This window comes from Dromiciops gliroides, chromosome 6 (assembly GCF_019393635.1).
Source record: "Dromiciops gliroides isolate mDroGli1 chromosome 6, mDroGli1.pri, whole genome shotgun sequence".
NCBI lineage: Eukaryota > Metazoa > Chordata > Mammalia > Microbiotheria > Microbiotheriidae > Dromiciops > Dromiciops gliroides.
This window is the reverse complement of record NC_057866.1, coordinates 54,950,365-54,966,902: the sequence shown is the minus strand read 5'-3', so window position 1 is coordinate 54,966,902 and position 16,538 is coordinate 54,950,365. Positions and strand designations below refer to the sequence as shown.

Sequence of the window (16,538 nt, the reverse complement as noted above, 5' to 3'; positions counted from 1 at the left end):
TTCTCGGGGAGAATGTAGAGGGATTAAAGAACAGAACCAAGAGCAGTTTTGTGGGAAGCCTGTTCTTAAGAATGTAAAGGGAAAATAAAACCGCTATGCTATCTACCTGAAGGCTCTTCCTTCCCAGAGTGGGTTTGGGGTCCCTGGGTCTGTAGAATCGATAACCTTTCTTTTGGGTTTCATGCCATCCAACTGTACCGAAGGCCCCTCTCCTCAAACAGGCTCATCTTGTTTTTATAAGATAATTGCAGGGGCAGCTAGGTGGCGCAGTGGATAGAGCACCGGCCCTGGAGTCAGGAGTACCTGAGTTCAAATCCAGCCTCAGACACTTAACACACTAGCTGTGTGACCCTGGGCAAGTCACTTAACCCCAATTGCTTCACTAAAAAAAAAAATAAGATAATTGCAGCTTTGTGGCACTGACCTAGATGACAGTAGCCCATGCTCTGCCCAGAGTGCGCTCAACATGCCCTGTGTGGGATCTTCCCAGGAGTGACCCCTTGGAAAAAAAATCTCCAGGGGAATGATCGAAGGGTGGGTGGAGGTGAAAAGTGGAACTTGACCTCACTTCTATAGCCCTGAGTTGTCCGGAGCGGTGGAGCTCTTTGGGGCTCAAAGTAGGAAGCCAGGGGCTCCGAGATTGAGGAGCCAGGGGGCCCGGGGCGGCCGATCGGGGACGCAGTGAGAGCTTCTTTCCAGCAGAGGGACAGGAGGAGCCCTGGGCACCCTCGGGCACACTCATATTTCCTGTTGGCAAGGCCCCGGTTCCCAGCCCAGGTAGCGGCTGCAGGGAAGGGAAGGGCCACGCAGCCAAGCCAGCCTTGCGCAGCGCGCAGAGTCCGCACCCTCCGAGCCGCAGGTAGGGTGGCTGGGCCTGCCGGGCCGCATAAGGGACGGAGGAGGAAGTGGGGGGAAGGCAGGGGTGCGCTTCTGCGGCCCAGGCTCTAGGCGAGGTTCGAGGGGTAGGTGCTGTGGGGAGGCGCGCTGATCCAGGGGGCAGAGGCACGCCAGGGCTCCCCAGACAGTGGCAGGGGCACTGCGCGGCGAGGCGCGGCGCGGCCGGCTCAGGCCCCCCTCCTCCTCCGCGTCCTCGTTGTTGAGCTGGCGCGCTGCCAGGCTGGGCGCCCCGGAGCCCGGCGAGGCTCTGCGGCCCCGGGGAGCGCCCCTCCTTGTTGCCCACTCTCGGCTATTTCATGGGGGGGGGTTCGTGGCGCGGGGTGGCCCGGGATCCGTGGGGCAAGGTGCGGCCCCGAGGCCAGGCGGGGGACAGCGGCACCCGCTGCTTGGGAGAGGGGGCTTCGGATGTAGCAGCCCCGGGCCGGGTGGGGGGCGCCGGACTGGGGCGGGGCGAGGCGGGGCGGGCTCCGGGGCTAGGGCCGCGGCTGGAGTCATCGCCGGGGCGGCTCCGCTCCGCTTCCCCTCCTCCTCCTCCTCCTTTTTCTTCTCCTCCTCCTTCCTCTCCTCCCCTTTCTGGTTTTCCTCCTCCTGCCTGCACTGCCTCCCGCCTTCCTCTGATCAGACGGCATGGCCCAGTCGCTGGAGCTGGGTAAGTGATGATGGCGGGGGCGGGAGCGGGGGCGGGGGTAGGAGTGAGCTAGGAAGGAGGCGCGGGATGCGGGGCAGGAGGAACGAGGAGGGGGCCGACTTCGGGGCGGGGCAGCCCTGCCCCATGGAGAGAGGGCTGAAGCACCCCCAGGTGTCGTAGCTCCCTGGCCTGGGAGTGAGTGGGGTGGCAGTAGGAATTCCCGAGTGGGAGTTGCCTGGGACCAGGGTTTGGGTGCGGGGGCGGCCCCGCAAAGTGGAGCTTTCTTCCCCTCCGGCTCCAGCTTCTCAGGCCCTCCCCGCAGCCTTGGCGGTTTTAGCGGGGATCCTGCGGCCAGACACGCCCCGCCCCTTTCCCTTCGCAGGTGAGGTGGCCTGCGGGGGGGGGGGGGGTGTCAGGGGCTAAGTAACATTTAGGCAGGGAGGTCTGCCAGGTTAGGGAAACTACGGTTGCCTGGCATTCATCCATACCATGTGTAAACCCTGCGAAATCTGGGACCCGGTTTGAGTAAGCTCAAGTTTGGAGTTGTTTCTGAAGAGGCCAGATTGAGATGGTGTAGATGTAGCTTTACTCAGAGGCCGGGGCATGGACCAAATGGCCACGTAGTTATGTGGGTGTGGGTCTGGAAGGGCCTTCACCTCCCTCTTAGACATCCTAGACGATCAGAGGTTCACAGGTTTGAATATTTCTTTGGCCTTTCTTGCCCACACCCCTCTCTAGCTCCTTGACTCGTGGTTGAGTTCAGTAGGAATTCTGAGAGCTGGAGGAAGGTGGGCCCAGAGTTGTTGCTGACTAAGTCTTGCTTTTTACAAGCTGCAGAACCCCTGGTGGGATTGGAAGCCTGGCCTCTGTTCACCATTAAGCAAGTTGGAAAATGAAGAAGAGAAATGGAGGCCTTGGGAGGGGTTTTCAGAACTGTGGAGAGTGTTTGTGAGTCCTGTCTCACACTGTATCCCTGAAGATGAGATGACTAGCTTTGGGTTACCTCCATGTGATGGATCCTAGATCTGTTAAGGGCCAGTTGGTCCAGCCCCAACCCCCTTGTTTGATAGAGACAGAGACCCAGAGAGAGGCTTAATGATTTGCCCAGGATTACTCAGGAAGTGAGTGACAAAAGTGGGATTTGAATCCAAGTCTTCAGTCTCCAAATGCAGTACTCTTTTCTCCTGTGAGCTTGCAGGCTGTCTGACACATAGTACACACTTAATAAATATGTGGCATTGAAATAGAGATGAGACAGTTTGAGTTCACTGGAGGATAAATTCCTCCCTTGCCCTTCAAGTGTTAATGCTGGGAGGTAATTAAGTTATTAAAATGTGCTTCTGAGTGCCTTTGTCTGGAGTCACCCTGTGGTGTGCATTGGGCTAAGCATAGCTGGCATACTTGGGCTAGAAAGGACAGTGAAGATGGGACTTGACCCTGGACCTGCATGGGGTTGGTGAGGCAGAGCAGAGGGCCAATCTAAAAATGGTGGGGTGTCTGGGTCACTCTGCCACTCCAATTTGTTGGATCCGCATGATGTTAGGCCTTTCTGCCTCATTCCCAAGCAGCAGTTTCCCCAGAGAAGGAAGGGGGACAGTAGTGCAGTCACTTCCTGTGACAAAACTAAGTTCTGTTTCCTCAACCTATCCAAGTTTGCTAGATCCCTGTTAAAGGTTATTCAATAGTTCTTTGTGATGGAAGGGAAAAATCTAACCTTTACAGCTCCAGTGCTTTGGAATTGGCTTCCCACCCTCCTCCTTCCCCTTTAGACTAATTTTTTTCTCTGTTACCTCTCTGGTCCCTGCCAGCTGTGCTTCTGCCAACATCTGTCTTCTCTGTCCCTCTTGGTCAAATCTCTTTCCCTCTGTCTCCTCTTCTGCAAAACGAATAGCTGCCTGCTCTACAAGAGCTCACTCTCTAGGTTCAAAACAAACTAGAGCTGTCCAACAGCAGGATGCACACTTTCTTCTCATATATTGAGTTCTCCATCCCTGGAGATGTTTGCTCATGTATTTCATCTAGTAGTTCATAAACTCCTTGACAGCAGGGGGGGATCCTCACTTTTCTCTTTGCATCTCCATTGCCTAATACATGGCAGATCCTTAAACATGCTTGTTGCTTTAGGTGAGATTATTCCCTTTGGTGCTATCAACAACTGACACTTTTATAACCCTACTGTCTGTAAAATTCTTTACATTCATCATCACTTTTGAGCCTTCCAACAGCAACAGGAGGAGGTAAGTAGGTACTATAATTATTATCATCCCCAATTTTTTGTTCAACTGTTTTTCAGTAGTTTCCAACTCATTGTGACCCCATTTGGGGTGTTCTTGGCAGAGATCCTGGAGTAGTTTACCATTTCCTTCTCCAGTTCATTTTATAGATGAAGAAACTGAGGCAAATAGGGTGAAGTGACTTGCCTGGGGTTACACAACTAGTAAGTGTCTGAGGCTAGATTTGAACCCAGGAAGATGAGTCTTGTTCACTTCAGGCCCAGCTTTCTATCCTTGTTACTACCTAGTTGCCCCCAGCATCCCCAAATTACAGATCAATAAATTGAGACTCAAATAAGTTAATGTGCTGTGCATAGCTAGAGATAAAGCTCAGCTAGTCCAGGCTCTATCATTGCCATTTAGCTAGGAAAGGTCAGATTTTGAAGCTCAGATTTCCTGATTCTAAGACCAGCACTCATTTCACTTTGCCTCAATGCCTACCTCCCCATGTGGTAAGCTCCCCACATCCTTTGGCCCCACTGTTCCTTCCTCCTTGAGGCAAGGAAAGTTAACTGTGTTGGCTAATATAGTTCAAGATTCTATTGAGCAAAAGTTAATGACTGAGACTCCATCATTTAGTCATTCAACAAACATTTCATTCAGCACTTCTGATACACTGGGCAAACAAACAAACAAAAAGACCCTCAAGGAGTTTTATTGTTCTACTGGGAGGGAAACACCTGTATACAGAAAAGAGGAGAGGGGAAAAACTAGGAGCAAGGGCATCAAGAAGAAGGGTATTTCAGTAGTCCTGTCAACAAATGTTGAGGGCCTGAGCTAGGATTTTGGCCCTGGGCATCGATATAGAATGGGATGGATTCAGGGGAACTTGTTGAGGGCCTGAGCTAGGATTTTGGCCCTGGGAGTGGCTATAGAAGGGGATGGATCCAGGAGAAGTTGTAGAGGATCCACAAGCCTTGTGGAGTGATTGGCTACTGGGGTGTGATATGGAGGAAAGAATAACTCCTGTGTTCCCCCACTCTTCCTCTTACCTGATGGGTGATAGAAATGTGGCTCTTTGCTTTGATCACTGAGTGAAATTCCTGGATCCAGAAGAGGCATTTTCAGGCGAGGAGCAGCTTCTTCTATTTATTTATTTATTTGCTTCATGCTTAAAAATTGTTCCCTTGTCCTCTAGCCTGGGCATTCTGGGACATCAGAGCCCAGGGTGACATCTGTGTACCTGAACCTGTGGTCCATATGATGTAGACATATAGGAAGGGTAAGGAGCTTCCCCCTCTTTTGTGGGAGAGGTTTTATATATATATAACTCTATCCACTCCTAGAGGGAGGGGACGTTATAGTACAAGGATGTCAATAGATCTCTAGCTACCTGACTGGGGAGGGTGCAATCGAGGTATCATTTGGCACATGGTCAGGCTATATTTCCCCCTTTAGCTGTGGCACAGTAGGTAGAGTGCCAGGCCTGGAGTCAGGAAGACCTGAGTTCAAATCCAGCCTTGGATACCTACTAGTTACGTGACCCAGGACAAGTCACTTCCCCCTGTTTGCTTCAGTTTTTTCACCTGTAAAATGATCTAGAGGAGGAAAATGGCAAACGACTCCAGTATCTCTGCCAAGAAAACCCCAAATGGGGTCATGAAGAGTTAGACACAACTGAAGCAACTGAACAACAAACATGGAAGCAGTAAGGTCACTATTGCTCACTGTAACTTCCTTTTCTATCCTCTTGTCCTTCACCCTATCAGAATGGCCTTGCTAGTGTGGCAAAGTGTGAGGTGCAGATTAACCCACATCTAAGGCCTGAAAGGTGGCACAGTGGAAAGGGGCATCCGGGGTCAGAAGCCCTGGGGCTTGAATTCCAACCTTGCCAATTATTTCCCATGAGATTGTTAAGGACCTACTATGTGCCAGGTGCTTCACAAATATTATCTCATAACAACAACCTCATAAGGTAGGTGCTATTATGATATCCATTTTACAATGGAAGAGGCAGACAGGTTAAGTGACTTGCCCAGGATCATGCAACTAGTGAGTATCTGAGGCTGGATTTGAACTCAGGTTTTTCTGACTGAAGGAAGGCTCCTTTACTCCATCCACTGCACCACCTAGCTCTCCTCTAAGGCATCTAACCTCTCTGGGCCTGTTTCTTCTTCTGTGAAATAAAGTGACCTCTGAGGTCTCTTTAAAACTTTAAATCTACGATCCTTTCATAGGTTAGGTAAATGATCAAAATGGGAAATCATGGACTCTGCTCAAGTGACACCTCCTATAGAAGATGGATCCTGATCCTCCCTGTTAGCAGTGCCCCTCTCCCCCAAATTGCTAGGTATTTACCTCATATGTATTTGTTTTTACTTCTCTGTCTACACAGAAGCTCCTTCTAGGCACAGTCTTTGTGTCCCCATCACCTGGCAAAGTAGTAGCAATTTAGTAAATCAGTGTTTAATGAATGAGCGAAGGAAGAATGAATGAATGAATGAAGAATGAAGAATGAATGAATGAACGAATGAATGAGTATAAATAACTTTGGTGCTATTCCTTAGTCAATCTGTCTGTCAGTCAATAAAGCACCTACTTTGTGACAGGTACTATGCTAACTACTGAGGATACAAAGAAAGGCAAAACCCAGTCTCTGTCCTTAAGGAACTTATAGTCTAACAGGGGACACAACATGAAGTAACTATGTTGCCAACAAGCTCTTTATGGAATAAACCAGAGGTAATCACCAGAGGAAAATCCCTCGAATTAAGGGGAAATGGGAAAAGCATTCCTGTAGACTCTACAGAGGTATCAAACTCAGGCAGCAAAACTCCCAAGTGTGGCAGAACCAAATTAAAATGTAATTGGGAAATGTTTAAGAAAATAAATAAAAATGCAGTACAATATAGATAATGTCCATTTGTGGTTTTCTAAGTCATTGTGTTACCTGCAGAGATCTGTTTCTCTTTGAGTTTGACACTACTGCTGTAGAAGATGGGATTTTAGTTGGTACTTGAAAGGAGCCAGGGGAGCCAAGAGGTGGTGATGAAGAAGGAGGGCATACTGGGTAGAGGGAAGAGCAAGACAGTTCTCAGGAATGGTGGATAGAGTATTGGACTTGGAATCAGAAAGATCTAAGTTCATATCCTTCCTCAGACACTTATTGGGCAAGATATTTATCTTCTCCTAGCCTCAATGTTCTTATCTATAAAGTGGGAATAATAGCAGTACCTGACTTATCCGGTTGTTGTGAGTGAGATAACAGATGGAAAGTGCTTGGCTAACCCTTAAGTGCTGTAATTCTTTTGGCAGCCCTGTCATAAATAACAGCTTCTGAAAATGAGGAGGGCTGGTGAGGACTTTAAAAAGGAGAGATGTGAAAAGCAGATCTCTGGGATAACTTTTGCAACATTTTGTAACTTCTGGCTTTCTGTGTTGTGTTTAGGAGCAGGAAAAGAATCGAGTCCTGGAGTTAAGGGGCATTTGCCTTTTAAGTTCAGATACATGGGCCTTGTTCTAATAGTGTATTTTTTTTTTCAATGGGGCTGCTGCCTCACAGCTGGGCTGGAAAGCTCTTCTTACCTTTCTGTGGGTGTCACCTTAACTGTGAATTGTTCCTGTTCTTCACAAACATGTTAATTTGAATGAAGGCTTATATGCTGATTGGTAACTCCATGGGCAGCGTTTTAGGAAAATCCTAGAAATGGAAACCCAGAAATGGGAAGGGTCTAGAGGCTAGACTAAGGCTATACAGTGTGTATTGAGGATAAGAGGATCAGTTTTATAGTTCATGTTATAGCAGAGGAAATTGAGGCCTGGAAATAGTCAAGTGAATTGACCAAGGTCACACAATAAGTTGTAGAGCCAGAATTTTACAAGCCATGTCTTCTGACTCCAAATCCAGGGCTTTTCCCCCCCTACAGTGATGACCTGAAAAGCTGACTAGATTTTTTAAGGTTTCTAGGTATCAGGAGGGGCTACTACTAGGTGGCTGAGTGGATAGAGTACCTAGCCTGGAGTCAGGAAGACCTGAGTTCAAATCTGACCTCAGATAGGTACTAGATATGTGACCCTGGGCAAGTCAAGGTAAATGATCAAAATGGGAAATCATGGATCCGCTCAAGTGACACTTCCTATAGAAGATGGATCCTGATCCTCCCTGTTGGCAGTGCCCCTCTCCCCCAAATTGCTTGGTATTTACCTCGTATGTATTTGTTTTTACTTCTCTGTCTACACAGAAGCTCCTTCTAGGCACAGTCTTTGTGTCCCCATCACCTGGCATAGTAGTAGGAATTTAGTAAATCAGTGCTTAATGAATGATCGAAGGAAGAATGAATGTTATCTATCCTGTTTTCCTCAGTTTCTTCCTCAGTAAAATGGGCTGGAGAAGGAAACGGCAAAACACTTCAGTATCTCTGCCAAGAAACTCTCAAATGAGGTCATAAAGAGTTGACCATGACTAAAACTTACTGAAGAACAAAAGGTATCAGGACTATTGTCTGATTCTGGGTTCTCTCCAGCAATCCTAACATCAGGAAAAGGGAGAATCAATTCATTCCTCTCTGGTACCTCCTCCTGTCCTTACCCAATGCTAACCTAGCCCCCTTCTACCTTTCTACTCTTCCGACACCTTACACATATTCTTTTTTGTTGGGGCAATGAGGGTTAAATGAGTTGCCCAGGGTCACACAGCTAGTAAGTAGCAAGTGTCTGAAGTGCCTGAATCCAGGGCCAGGGCTCTATCCACTGCACCATCTAGCTGCCCCTACCCAACACATATAGTTTAATCTAATGGTATGGGCCCCCTGGCAGTTCCACAAACAAGACTCTTCATCTCTTGGCTTAGGGCAATTTTCTCTGGCTGTCCCTCATGCCTTGCAATGTTCTCCCTCCTCCACTCTGACTACTGACCTTCCTCTAAGTCCCAACTATAATCTTACCTCCTACAGAGAGCCTTCCCCCCACTCCTCTTTTTTTTTTTTTTTTTTGGTGTGAGGCAATTGGAGGTCCTTCTGAATCCAGGGCCGGTGCTCTATCTGCTGTGCCACCTAGCTGCCCCCACCTAACTCCTCTTAATTCCAGTGCCTTACCTCTTAATTATTTCCTATTTATACTGTTTGGAGCTTGCTTTGTATAGATTTGTTTGCTTATTGTCTCTCTTGTTACATTGTAAAATCCTTGAGGGCAGGGACTGTCTCTTGCCTCTTTTTGTATCTCCAGTGTTTCCCACAGTGCCTGGCACATAATAGGCCCTTAATAAATAGTTACTGAATTAAATCTAGTTACCAAAAAGTACCTTTGTAGGGGAAGGCTTATCACAGTGCCTGACACATAGTAGGCACTTAATAAGTATTTATTGAGTTGAATTACTAAAAAGTACCTTTGTAAGGCAGTGCTTAGCACGGTGCCTGGCATATAGTAGGTACTTAATAAATGTTTACTGACAGTCAGTAGAAAGAGTTCTTGGAGCCACAGGCCCTAAATTCAAATCCTGACTCTGCCACTTACTCTGTGATCTTAGACAAGTCATTTAACTTTCCTGAGCCTCAGTTTCCTTATCTGTAAAATCAGGGGCTGGATGGCCTCTGAGGTCCCTTCAGCTTTAGATCTATGATCCTATGAGTTCAGTTTTCTTTCTGTGACCGTGCATCATTTAAATTATTGAGTGAATAAATAGAACACCTCCCCCTCCCCCACTTCCCAGTGGCTTGTGGTCCACAAATCAAACTGTTTCTGAAACAGCTGGGAGAGCTGGTGACAGTAATCTCTTCATGGATGAAGCAGGGCAGAGGCATGAGGATCACATATACGCCCTCTAATCCTGCTGCATGTTTTCAGAAATTATTATGTGAGCCCTGAAAAGAGGCCTCTTGATTGGACAGGAGGTGACTCAGGCTGCAGGCAGTGCTGAGGCTGGGGCTTCCTTGGTAAACACCTGACACCTCCCTTTCCTGCATTTCCTCCCCTTCCCCTATGGCTTCTCCCTTCAGAACAAAGACCCTGCAGCCATTTACACGGGCAGGGTTCTTTACAACACCTCCCCATTGTTCCTTCTTGTCCGTTCATTGTCCTCTTCAAGGGCAGGTGAATGAAGACTGGCGTTATAAGCACCAGGAGGGCTGTTTGAATCAGAGAGCTGAGTTCTATTAAGGCAACATGGGAGGGCAGCTAGGTGACACAGTAGATAAAGCACTGGCCTTGGATTCAGGAGGACCTGAGTTCAAATCCAGCCTCAGACACTTGACACTTACTAGCTGTGTGACCCTGGGCAAGTCACTTAACCCTCATTGCCCTACCCCCCCAAAAAAGGAAAAATGGGAGGCAATGTGGTGCAGTGGATAGAGAGCTTGCTACTAAGTCAGGAGGACCTTGAGTTTCACCTGTAACACATGCTGGCTGTTTGACCCTGAGCAAGTAATTTAACCAGTCAACAGGTGTTTATTACTATGTGCCAGGCACTGTGCTAAGTACTGGGGATGCAAATAAAGTCCCTTCCGTCAAAGAACTCACATTCTAAAGAGGGCACTTCATGCATATAACCACAGACATACAAGAACCTCAGAGGGAAGGTGTCAGCTGTGGGGAGGGATGGGAAAGCCTTTTGAACTGAGTCTTGAAGGAAGCCAGGGAGAAGTCAGGAGGGGAGACAGGGAGGGAAAGCATTCCAGGCATGGAGGGCACCACTGAACATGCCCAGAATTCAGAGATGGAATATCTTGTTTGAGGAACCTGAAGGGTATTTATTGCGTCCCTGGATCATAGACAATATAGAGGAGAGTAAAATACAAGGAAATTGGAGGGGGGGGCAAGTTATAAAGAGCCTTAAATGTCAAACAAAAGACTTGTATTTGAACCTGGAGATATTAGAGAACCACCAGAGTCTATTGAGGGGGCAGGGAGGTATGTTCAGACATGGTTTTGCTTTAGGAAAATCACCTGAGTGGAGGATAGATTGAAGCGGGGAGGGATCTGAAGCAGGGAGCCCAGCCAGCAAGTGATGAGGACCCATACTAAGATTGTATGGCTATTTGAGTGGAGAGAAGGCATGTATGAGAGCAATAGGAAGACAGAGGTAAAACTGGGCATTTGGAGTGAGCGTGAGTGAGAAGGTGGGGTTGACATCGAGGTTCTAAATCTGAGGACCTATAAGTATGGTGGTGTCCTCCACAATAAATGAGACATTCTGAAGGGGGAAGGTTTTTGGGGAAAGAATAAGGTGGGTTTTTTTCCACGTCTGAGTCTGAGATGCCTACAGGGTATTTGTTTTGAGATGACCAAAACAGTAGCTCAGGAGAGATAATTGACTTGGATGTATGGATTTGGAAATCATCCCCACAGAGATGATAATTGATGAGATATCATAAAGTACTTAATGTCTGGCACATAGTAGGTGCTATATAAATCTCTTTTTCAAAGGAAAGTGAACCCAGGACAGAACCTCTGGGTTAGTAGGGGCAAACATCTATGACTAAATTGGAGGGCAGTAGCTAATCTGCATTGGAAGAAGGAATTTCCTCACTGGGAATTCTTCCTACTAATAAAATCATGGCCCATGGGAGCATGGATTTAAGGCTGGAGGGCATCTTAGAGACTTTTGATTTCAATCCCCTCATTTTACAGATGAGGGAACTAGGCACAGAAGGGTTATATGACTTGTTTCAGGGCCATATAGCTAGGAAGTATCTGAGGTGTGATTTGAACCCAGGCCTTGCTGAGTCCAGGTCCAGTGCCCTATCTACTATACCATCCTGACTCTCCAGTCCAAGAAAATAAAGGTGGCTCGGCTGGATTTTGGTACTGACAGCCTGTGCCACTGCATAGACCAGAGGGAATAATGCAGCTTCTGCCCTGGGGAAGGCAATCGGTGCGTCTGCCTTGAACTGATCAAAGAGCAGAGTCCCAAGAGGTTTGGGAACATTGGCTCATTACTGTGTATAAGACAAGGGTTTAAAGAAGGGTTCAGGGAAAGACTCTCAGAGACCAGGGAGAGCTGACATGGGAACATCAGGGGTAGGGAGGGGGCTCACCGTGGAAGTCCTCAAACCGCTGACCTTCTCAGACCCCACTGGAGCAGAGAAGTTGGGGAAGACCTGAGCTGTACTGAAGTCAGGAATGGAGACAGACTGGTAGAGGGTGAGGGCAGTAGTAGCACCAGGGCTCACCGTGGCCCACTTTCTGCCTGGCTCTTTCTGGCTTTCTCCTGATTGGGCAATGAAGAGCCCACACCTCCCCTATAGTGTGGAGTAAGAGGAGAGATGGGTTCAGTGCCTCAGAGTTCTCCCTTTGAAAGGGAAGCCACATTACCCACAGTGCCTCTGAGGGAGGTCCCACAGTCATTAACTAACCATCGCTGGGGTCCAGGATTTACTGGAGTGGGGGGAAGCAGAAGAGTCAGTTTTATAAGGCTCAAACTCTTGACTGTGTTGGCCAAATTATTCCAGAGATCCTCCTCCCTCCACCATCTGTATTTAAGCCTGAAGTGTTAAATCAGCATAGAAAACTGAGCTGATGGTCTGTTCTGTGCTTTCATAAGCTTCCAGGAGGTGTTTAGGCCTTAGAGGCACTTGGGCACTTTTCTCCCTTAGGGCTTGGTAGGCACATTTTATTATAGGGTTGGCTGCCTGGGACATTACTAACATGCTTTGTTGGGAGGCCGGTGAGAGGGGGAGGCTGGGGTGGGGTGGGGTGGGGAAGGACTGAGAATAAAAAAAGAAGTCTGGAGAGTGAGTGGTTGGGGAAGTTTTCTTCCTGGTCACAGCCTCTGGCCACAGCACCCAGGGGAGCTCAGGAGCCCCGAAAATATTTCATTTGAATTTAACTGGAGAATTTCCAGGCTGGAGTCTTCCTGCTCTTGCTCATTCTTACACAAATATACAAAGCAGGGGCCTCCCACTGAACCAATAGGCTGCCTTTGCCTACCCACGGTGCTTTGTACTCTGGAGTCCTCTCCCCCTGGGTCTGCTCTGCTCCAGGCTTGTTCAGGCTCAGTTTGACTCTGATCTTCTGACCAGCAGCAGAGGGACACAGGAACGGGTCTCCCTGGGCTGCTTTGCTGTGATTGATTGGTCATGGATTCCTGGCCACCTGGCAGTGCTCACCCCTCAGGTTGGTTCGATTTAGTTATAATGTTGCATGGATAGGGAGGATTTAAAAAATAATATATTCAAGGAACAAGAGAGTGTATGGAGAATGCTGTGTAATTGTCTGCTTTTAGGGTCAGAGACTTACAGAGCTGCCTTTGGCATTGAAAGTTCACTCCTTTCTAGGATAGATTTGTGGCAGCTTGGCTAGGGACCCTTTATTCTAGCCCCCTCATCTTAGAAGGAAATGGACATACAGAGAAATAAAGTGATTTGCCTTAGATTCGAACCCAGATCCTTGACTCAAGCTCTAATTTTCTTCAATGAGGGTCATTCTAGGTATTTTCTTGGGGGCTTAGGTCCCCCCAAAATGGCCTGTGTCATATGTAAAGCTGAAATAAAGTTGTATCAACACTTGTATCAATGAAGGCAATTCATTAATCACTGGCCAAGGGAGAGGAGTGAGCAAAAAGGGAAGGACTTCACTTCTCTGGACTTTACAGTATCTATTTTGTTTTTGTTTTTTTTGTGAGGCAATTGGGGTTAAGTGACTTGCCCAGGGTCACACAGCTAGTAAGTGTTAAGTGCCTGAGGCTGGATTTGAACTCAGGTCCTCCTGAATCCAGGGCCTGTGCTCTATCCACTGTGCATCTAGCTGCCCCTCTCCGGACATTACAGAATGAGGTTTCCTTGTTAGAGCTCAAGTCTCTGAGGTCAGCACCTGGGGACAGACTCCTCAGGACTCTTCACTGGACGCTGGCTTTTTTTTTTGGGGGGGGGTGGTGGATCTCAGGCATGTTGGAAAGTGTTGCTGTGCTTAAGTTCTATTTCTAAAGCTGCTGCTATGGATGCTACAGATGCTGGTGCCTGAGGGGTACTAAACTGACCCCAAGAGCCACAAGGTTTGGGTTTGAATTCTAGTTCTGCCACTTACTATCCCTGTGACCATAGACTAGTCCTTCAACCTCTCTGAGCCTCAGTTTTCTCATCTGTAAAATGGTGACTGTGGGACTTGTCTTATCTTCTTCCTGATAAGAGATATCGTGTTTTTATTGAGGCATTGTGGTTTTATGGTAAGAGCACTTAGTCCTTGAATCAGGACCCATTTGGGGGCTGCTAGGTGTCAAAGTAAATAGAGCCCTGACTAGACCAGGGGTCAGGAAGACCCAAATTCGAATTCAGCCTCAGACATTGAGTAGCCAGGTGACCCTGAGCAAGTCGATTAACCTTTGTTTGCCTCAGTTTCTTTGTCTATAAAAAGGGACTCATGATAGCACCTACTACCCAGGGCTGTTGGAATGATCAGATGATATTTGTAAAGTGCCTAGCTAGTGCTTGGAACATAGTAGGCATTATATCAATAGTAGCTGCTATTATTATTATTAAATTCATTAATCTATGATGATGATGGTGGAGACTAAGACTCTTGTGGCTCTCACTCTTACTTTGGAAAAAACACTTCAAGTCTCTAGGTCTCAGTCTGAGAGGCAGCTAGATGTGGATTCAGGACAACCTCAGACATTTATTAGCTGTGTGAATAATAGAGCCTTTCTGTGCCTCAATTTCAGTTGCTTCATCTGTAAAATGGGAGGGTTGGACTGGACGGCTTCTAAAGTCCTTCCTAGGTCTCTCTGATCAAACGAGATACTGTACATAAGGTGTTATATAATTGCATAACACTTTTTTTTTTTTTTTGAGACTGGGTCTCTGTCTCACCCAGACTGGAAATGGAATCACTTGTTGGTCTGATCCCCAAACTGATAGGCAGGGAAGCTTGAACCCAATGTTTTTCTGATTTGGTCTGGTTCACCCTTTTTTACACAGCCTGGTTTGTGCCAGATTTAGCAGGGACCCCCAATCCCAAATTCAAGGGATCCATTAGCTTCAGCCTCTTCTAGTAGCAGGGATAACAGGTATGTACTACTATACCTGTCCACCATTCTTCTTAGGAGAGACCTACAGACAGAAGGTATGAACTAGACAGTACAGTTGGCTTTGTTTCATATCTCCATACTCGCCCAAGTTGTAGAATTAATTCTTCTTTGTTTATAATATAAACCTGGAAATTAAGGAAACAATCAAGATAGGAGAAATAAGGTCTTTAATCAGGGCAGAGGAACTATAGCTCATGATATTGCAAAGCTCAGAAACTAGGAATACGCAAAGATGGGAACCAAGGACAGGGTTTTTATGGGGTAACAACCGAAGGGAACCTACACTGCTCCAGAGTCACTACAACTACTTAATGTAAATGAACCTTTAACGAAAGAAACAGAACTGTTCCTGAGTTAAGTATAGACTCTACTAACTCTAAATAGAAACTACTTAATGTAGGTGGACCCTTTTACATAATAACAAAGTCCAGGGAGTAAGGGGGTGTGGGGTGGGATCATTTTGCTTGGGGGAAGGTCCATAAATCCATTTTGAGCCTGGAATTGGGGCAGCTAGATGGCTCAGTGGATAAAGCACTGGCCCTGGATTCAGGAGGACCTAAATTCAAATCCAGCCTCAGACACTTATCACTTACTAGCTGTGTGACCCTGGGCAAGTCACTTAACCCTCATTGCCCTGCCAAAAAATCCCCAAAAGCAAACAAACAAAAAGTCTGGAATTGACAAAGACTGGTCAGCCCCAGGCAATTCTCCTGCTTGGGTAGGGGGAACTGGGTGGGGAATCAGTTCTCAGTAAATTTGTAGTTCTCAATAATATTCATATGCTAGATATGGTTCATAAATCTAGAGCTGGAAGGGACTTCAGAGACTGTCCAGTCCAGCCTCCTCATTTTCAGATGAGGAAACTGAGGCCAAGAATGATTTGCCTAAACTCATCCACATAGTACAGACCAGAGACAAGGAGAAAAAAATGCTCTGAATTGTCTAGTTGATGTGAGGAAACTAAAACATAAGATCTTTTTTTAGCTGGATTTGGCACAGTACCCTCTCACCCATAATGTAGCTAAAAATGCCACACAGTGATGGGAAGAATGGGTTATTTATTCCTGGGATCTGTAGGATGGGCCTGGGGGGACAGGGTGAAGGGGGATGCGGGAGCAGTGCACCACATTAGCTCTAGCACCTGGTGATGGAAAGTAGTTTCCATGGTTGTGCCCAGGACAGGGTTCCATAAATCCCAGACACCAGAGGGATGGTCAGGGCACCTGACTCCTCTATTGTGATGCCTGGGATTTCTAGGGAACTGGACCAGAAACTACAAGAAGTGCCCTTAATTAATTCTTCCTGCTTCTGCTTGATGGTGGGAGAAGGGAATCGACCGAGACGGTGGAAAGAACGCTGGCACCGGATCCAGAGAATTTGGGTTTAAATCTTGTTTCTGTTACCTGCTACCTATGTGACTTGGGGTGAGTCACTTAACCCTTTCCTCCTCTGTAAAATAAGGGGATTGGACAAGAGGGCCTCTGGGGTTCCTTCTGCCTCTAAGCCTGTGATCCCATAATCCAGCACTTAGTACAGCACCCAAGGGCTTAATGAATGCTTGTTGATTGATTGAGCCCAGGATGAGAAGTTGAATAGAACATAGCTCTTTCACAGGCAGCACCAGTTGGAGTGGGGACTTCCCTCTTGCATCCATTGACATCTTGTCCCTTGATTTAGCCCAGGCCGAGCTTCTGTTCCAGGAGGGGAGGAGAAGAGGGGGGATGAGTACCAACAGGGAGGATTGGGGGAAGGTCAGCTGCTGACCCAAGGGGGTTTTGCCAGC

General features: G+C 47.4%; 1 protein-coding gene across 3 annotated transcripts in view; it reads left to right on the top strand.

Moving 5' to 3' along the window:
* Positions 1–654: 654 nt before the first annotated feature.
* Positions 655–16,538, top strand: part of AMPD3 (adenosine monophosphate deaminase 3) — a 78,061-nt gene continuing 62,177 nt past the window's right edge. The window contains exon 1 of one of the 3 annotated variants that reach the window (XM_043973009.1): positions 655–859. Coding sequence is in view for 1 of the 3 variants with exons in the window: in XM_043973005.1 (XP_043828940.1) it covers positions 1,525–1,546 (22 nt within the window). In the remaining 2 variants the exon portion in view is untranslated. Of the gene's footprint in view, positions 860–879; positions 963–1,381; positions 1,547–16,538 lie in introns of those variants that run through there. The other 2 variants (XM_043973006.1, XM_043973005.1) reach the window with 2 other exon arrangements.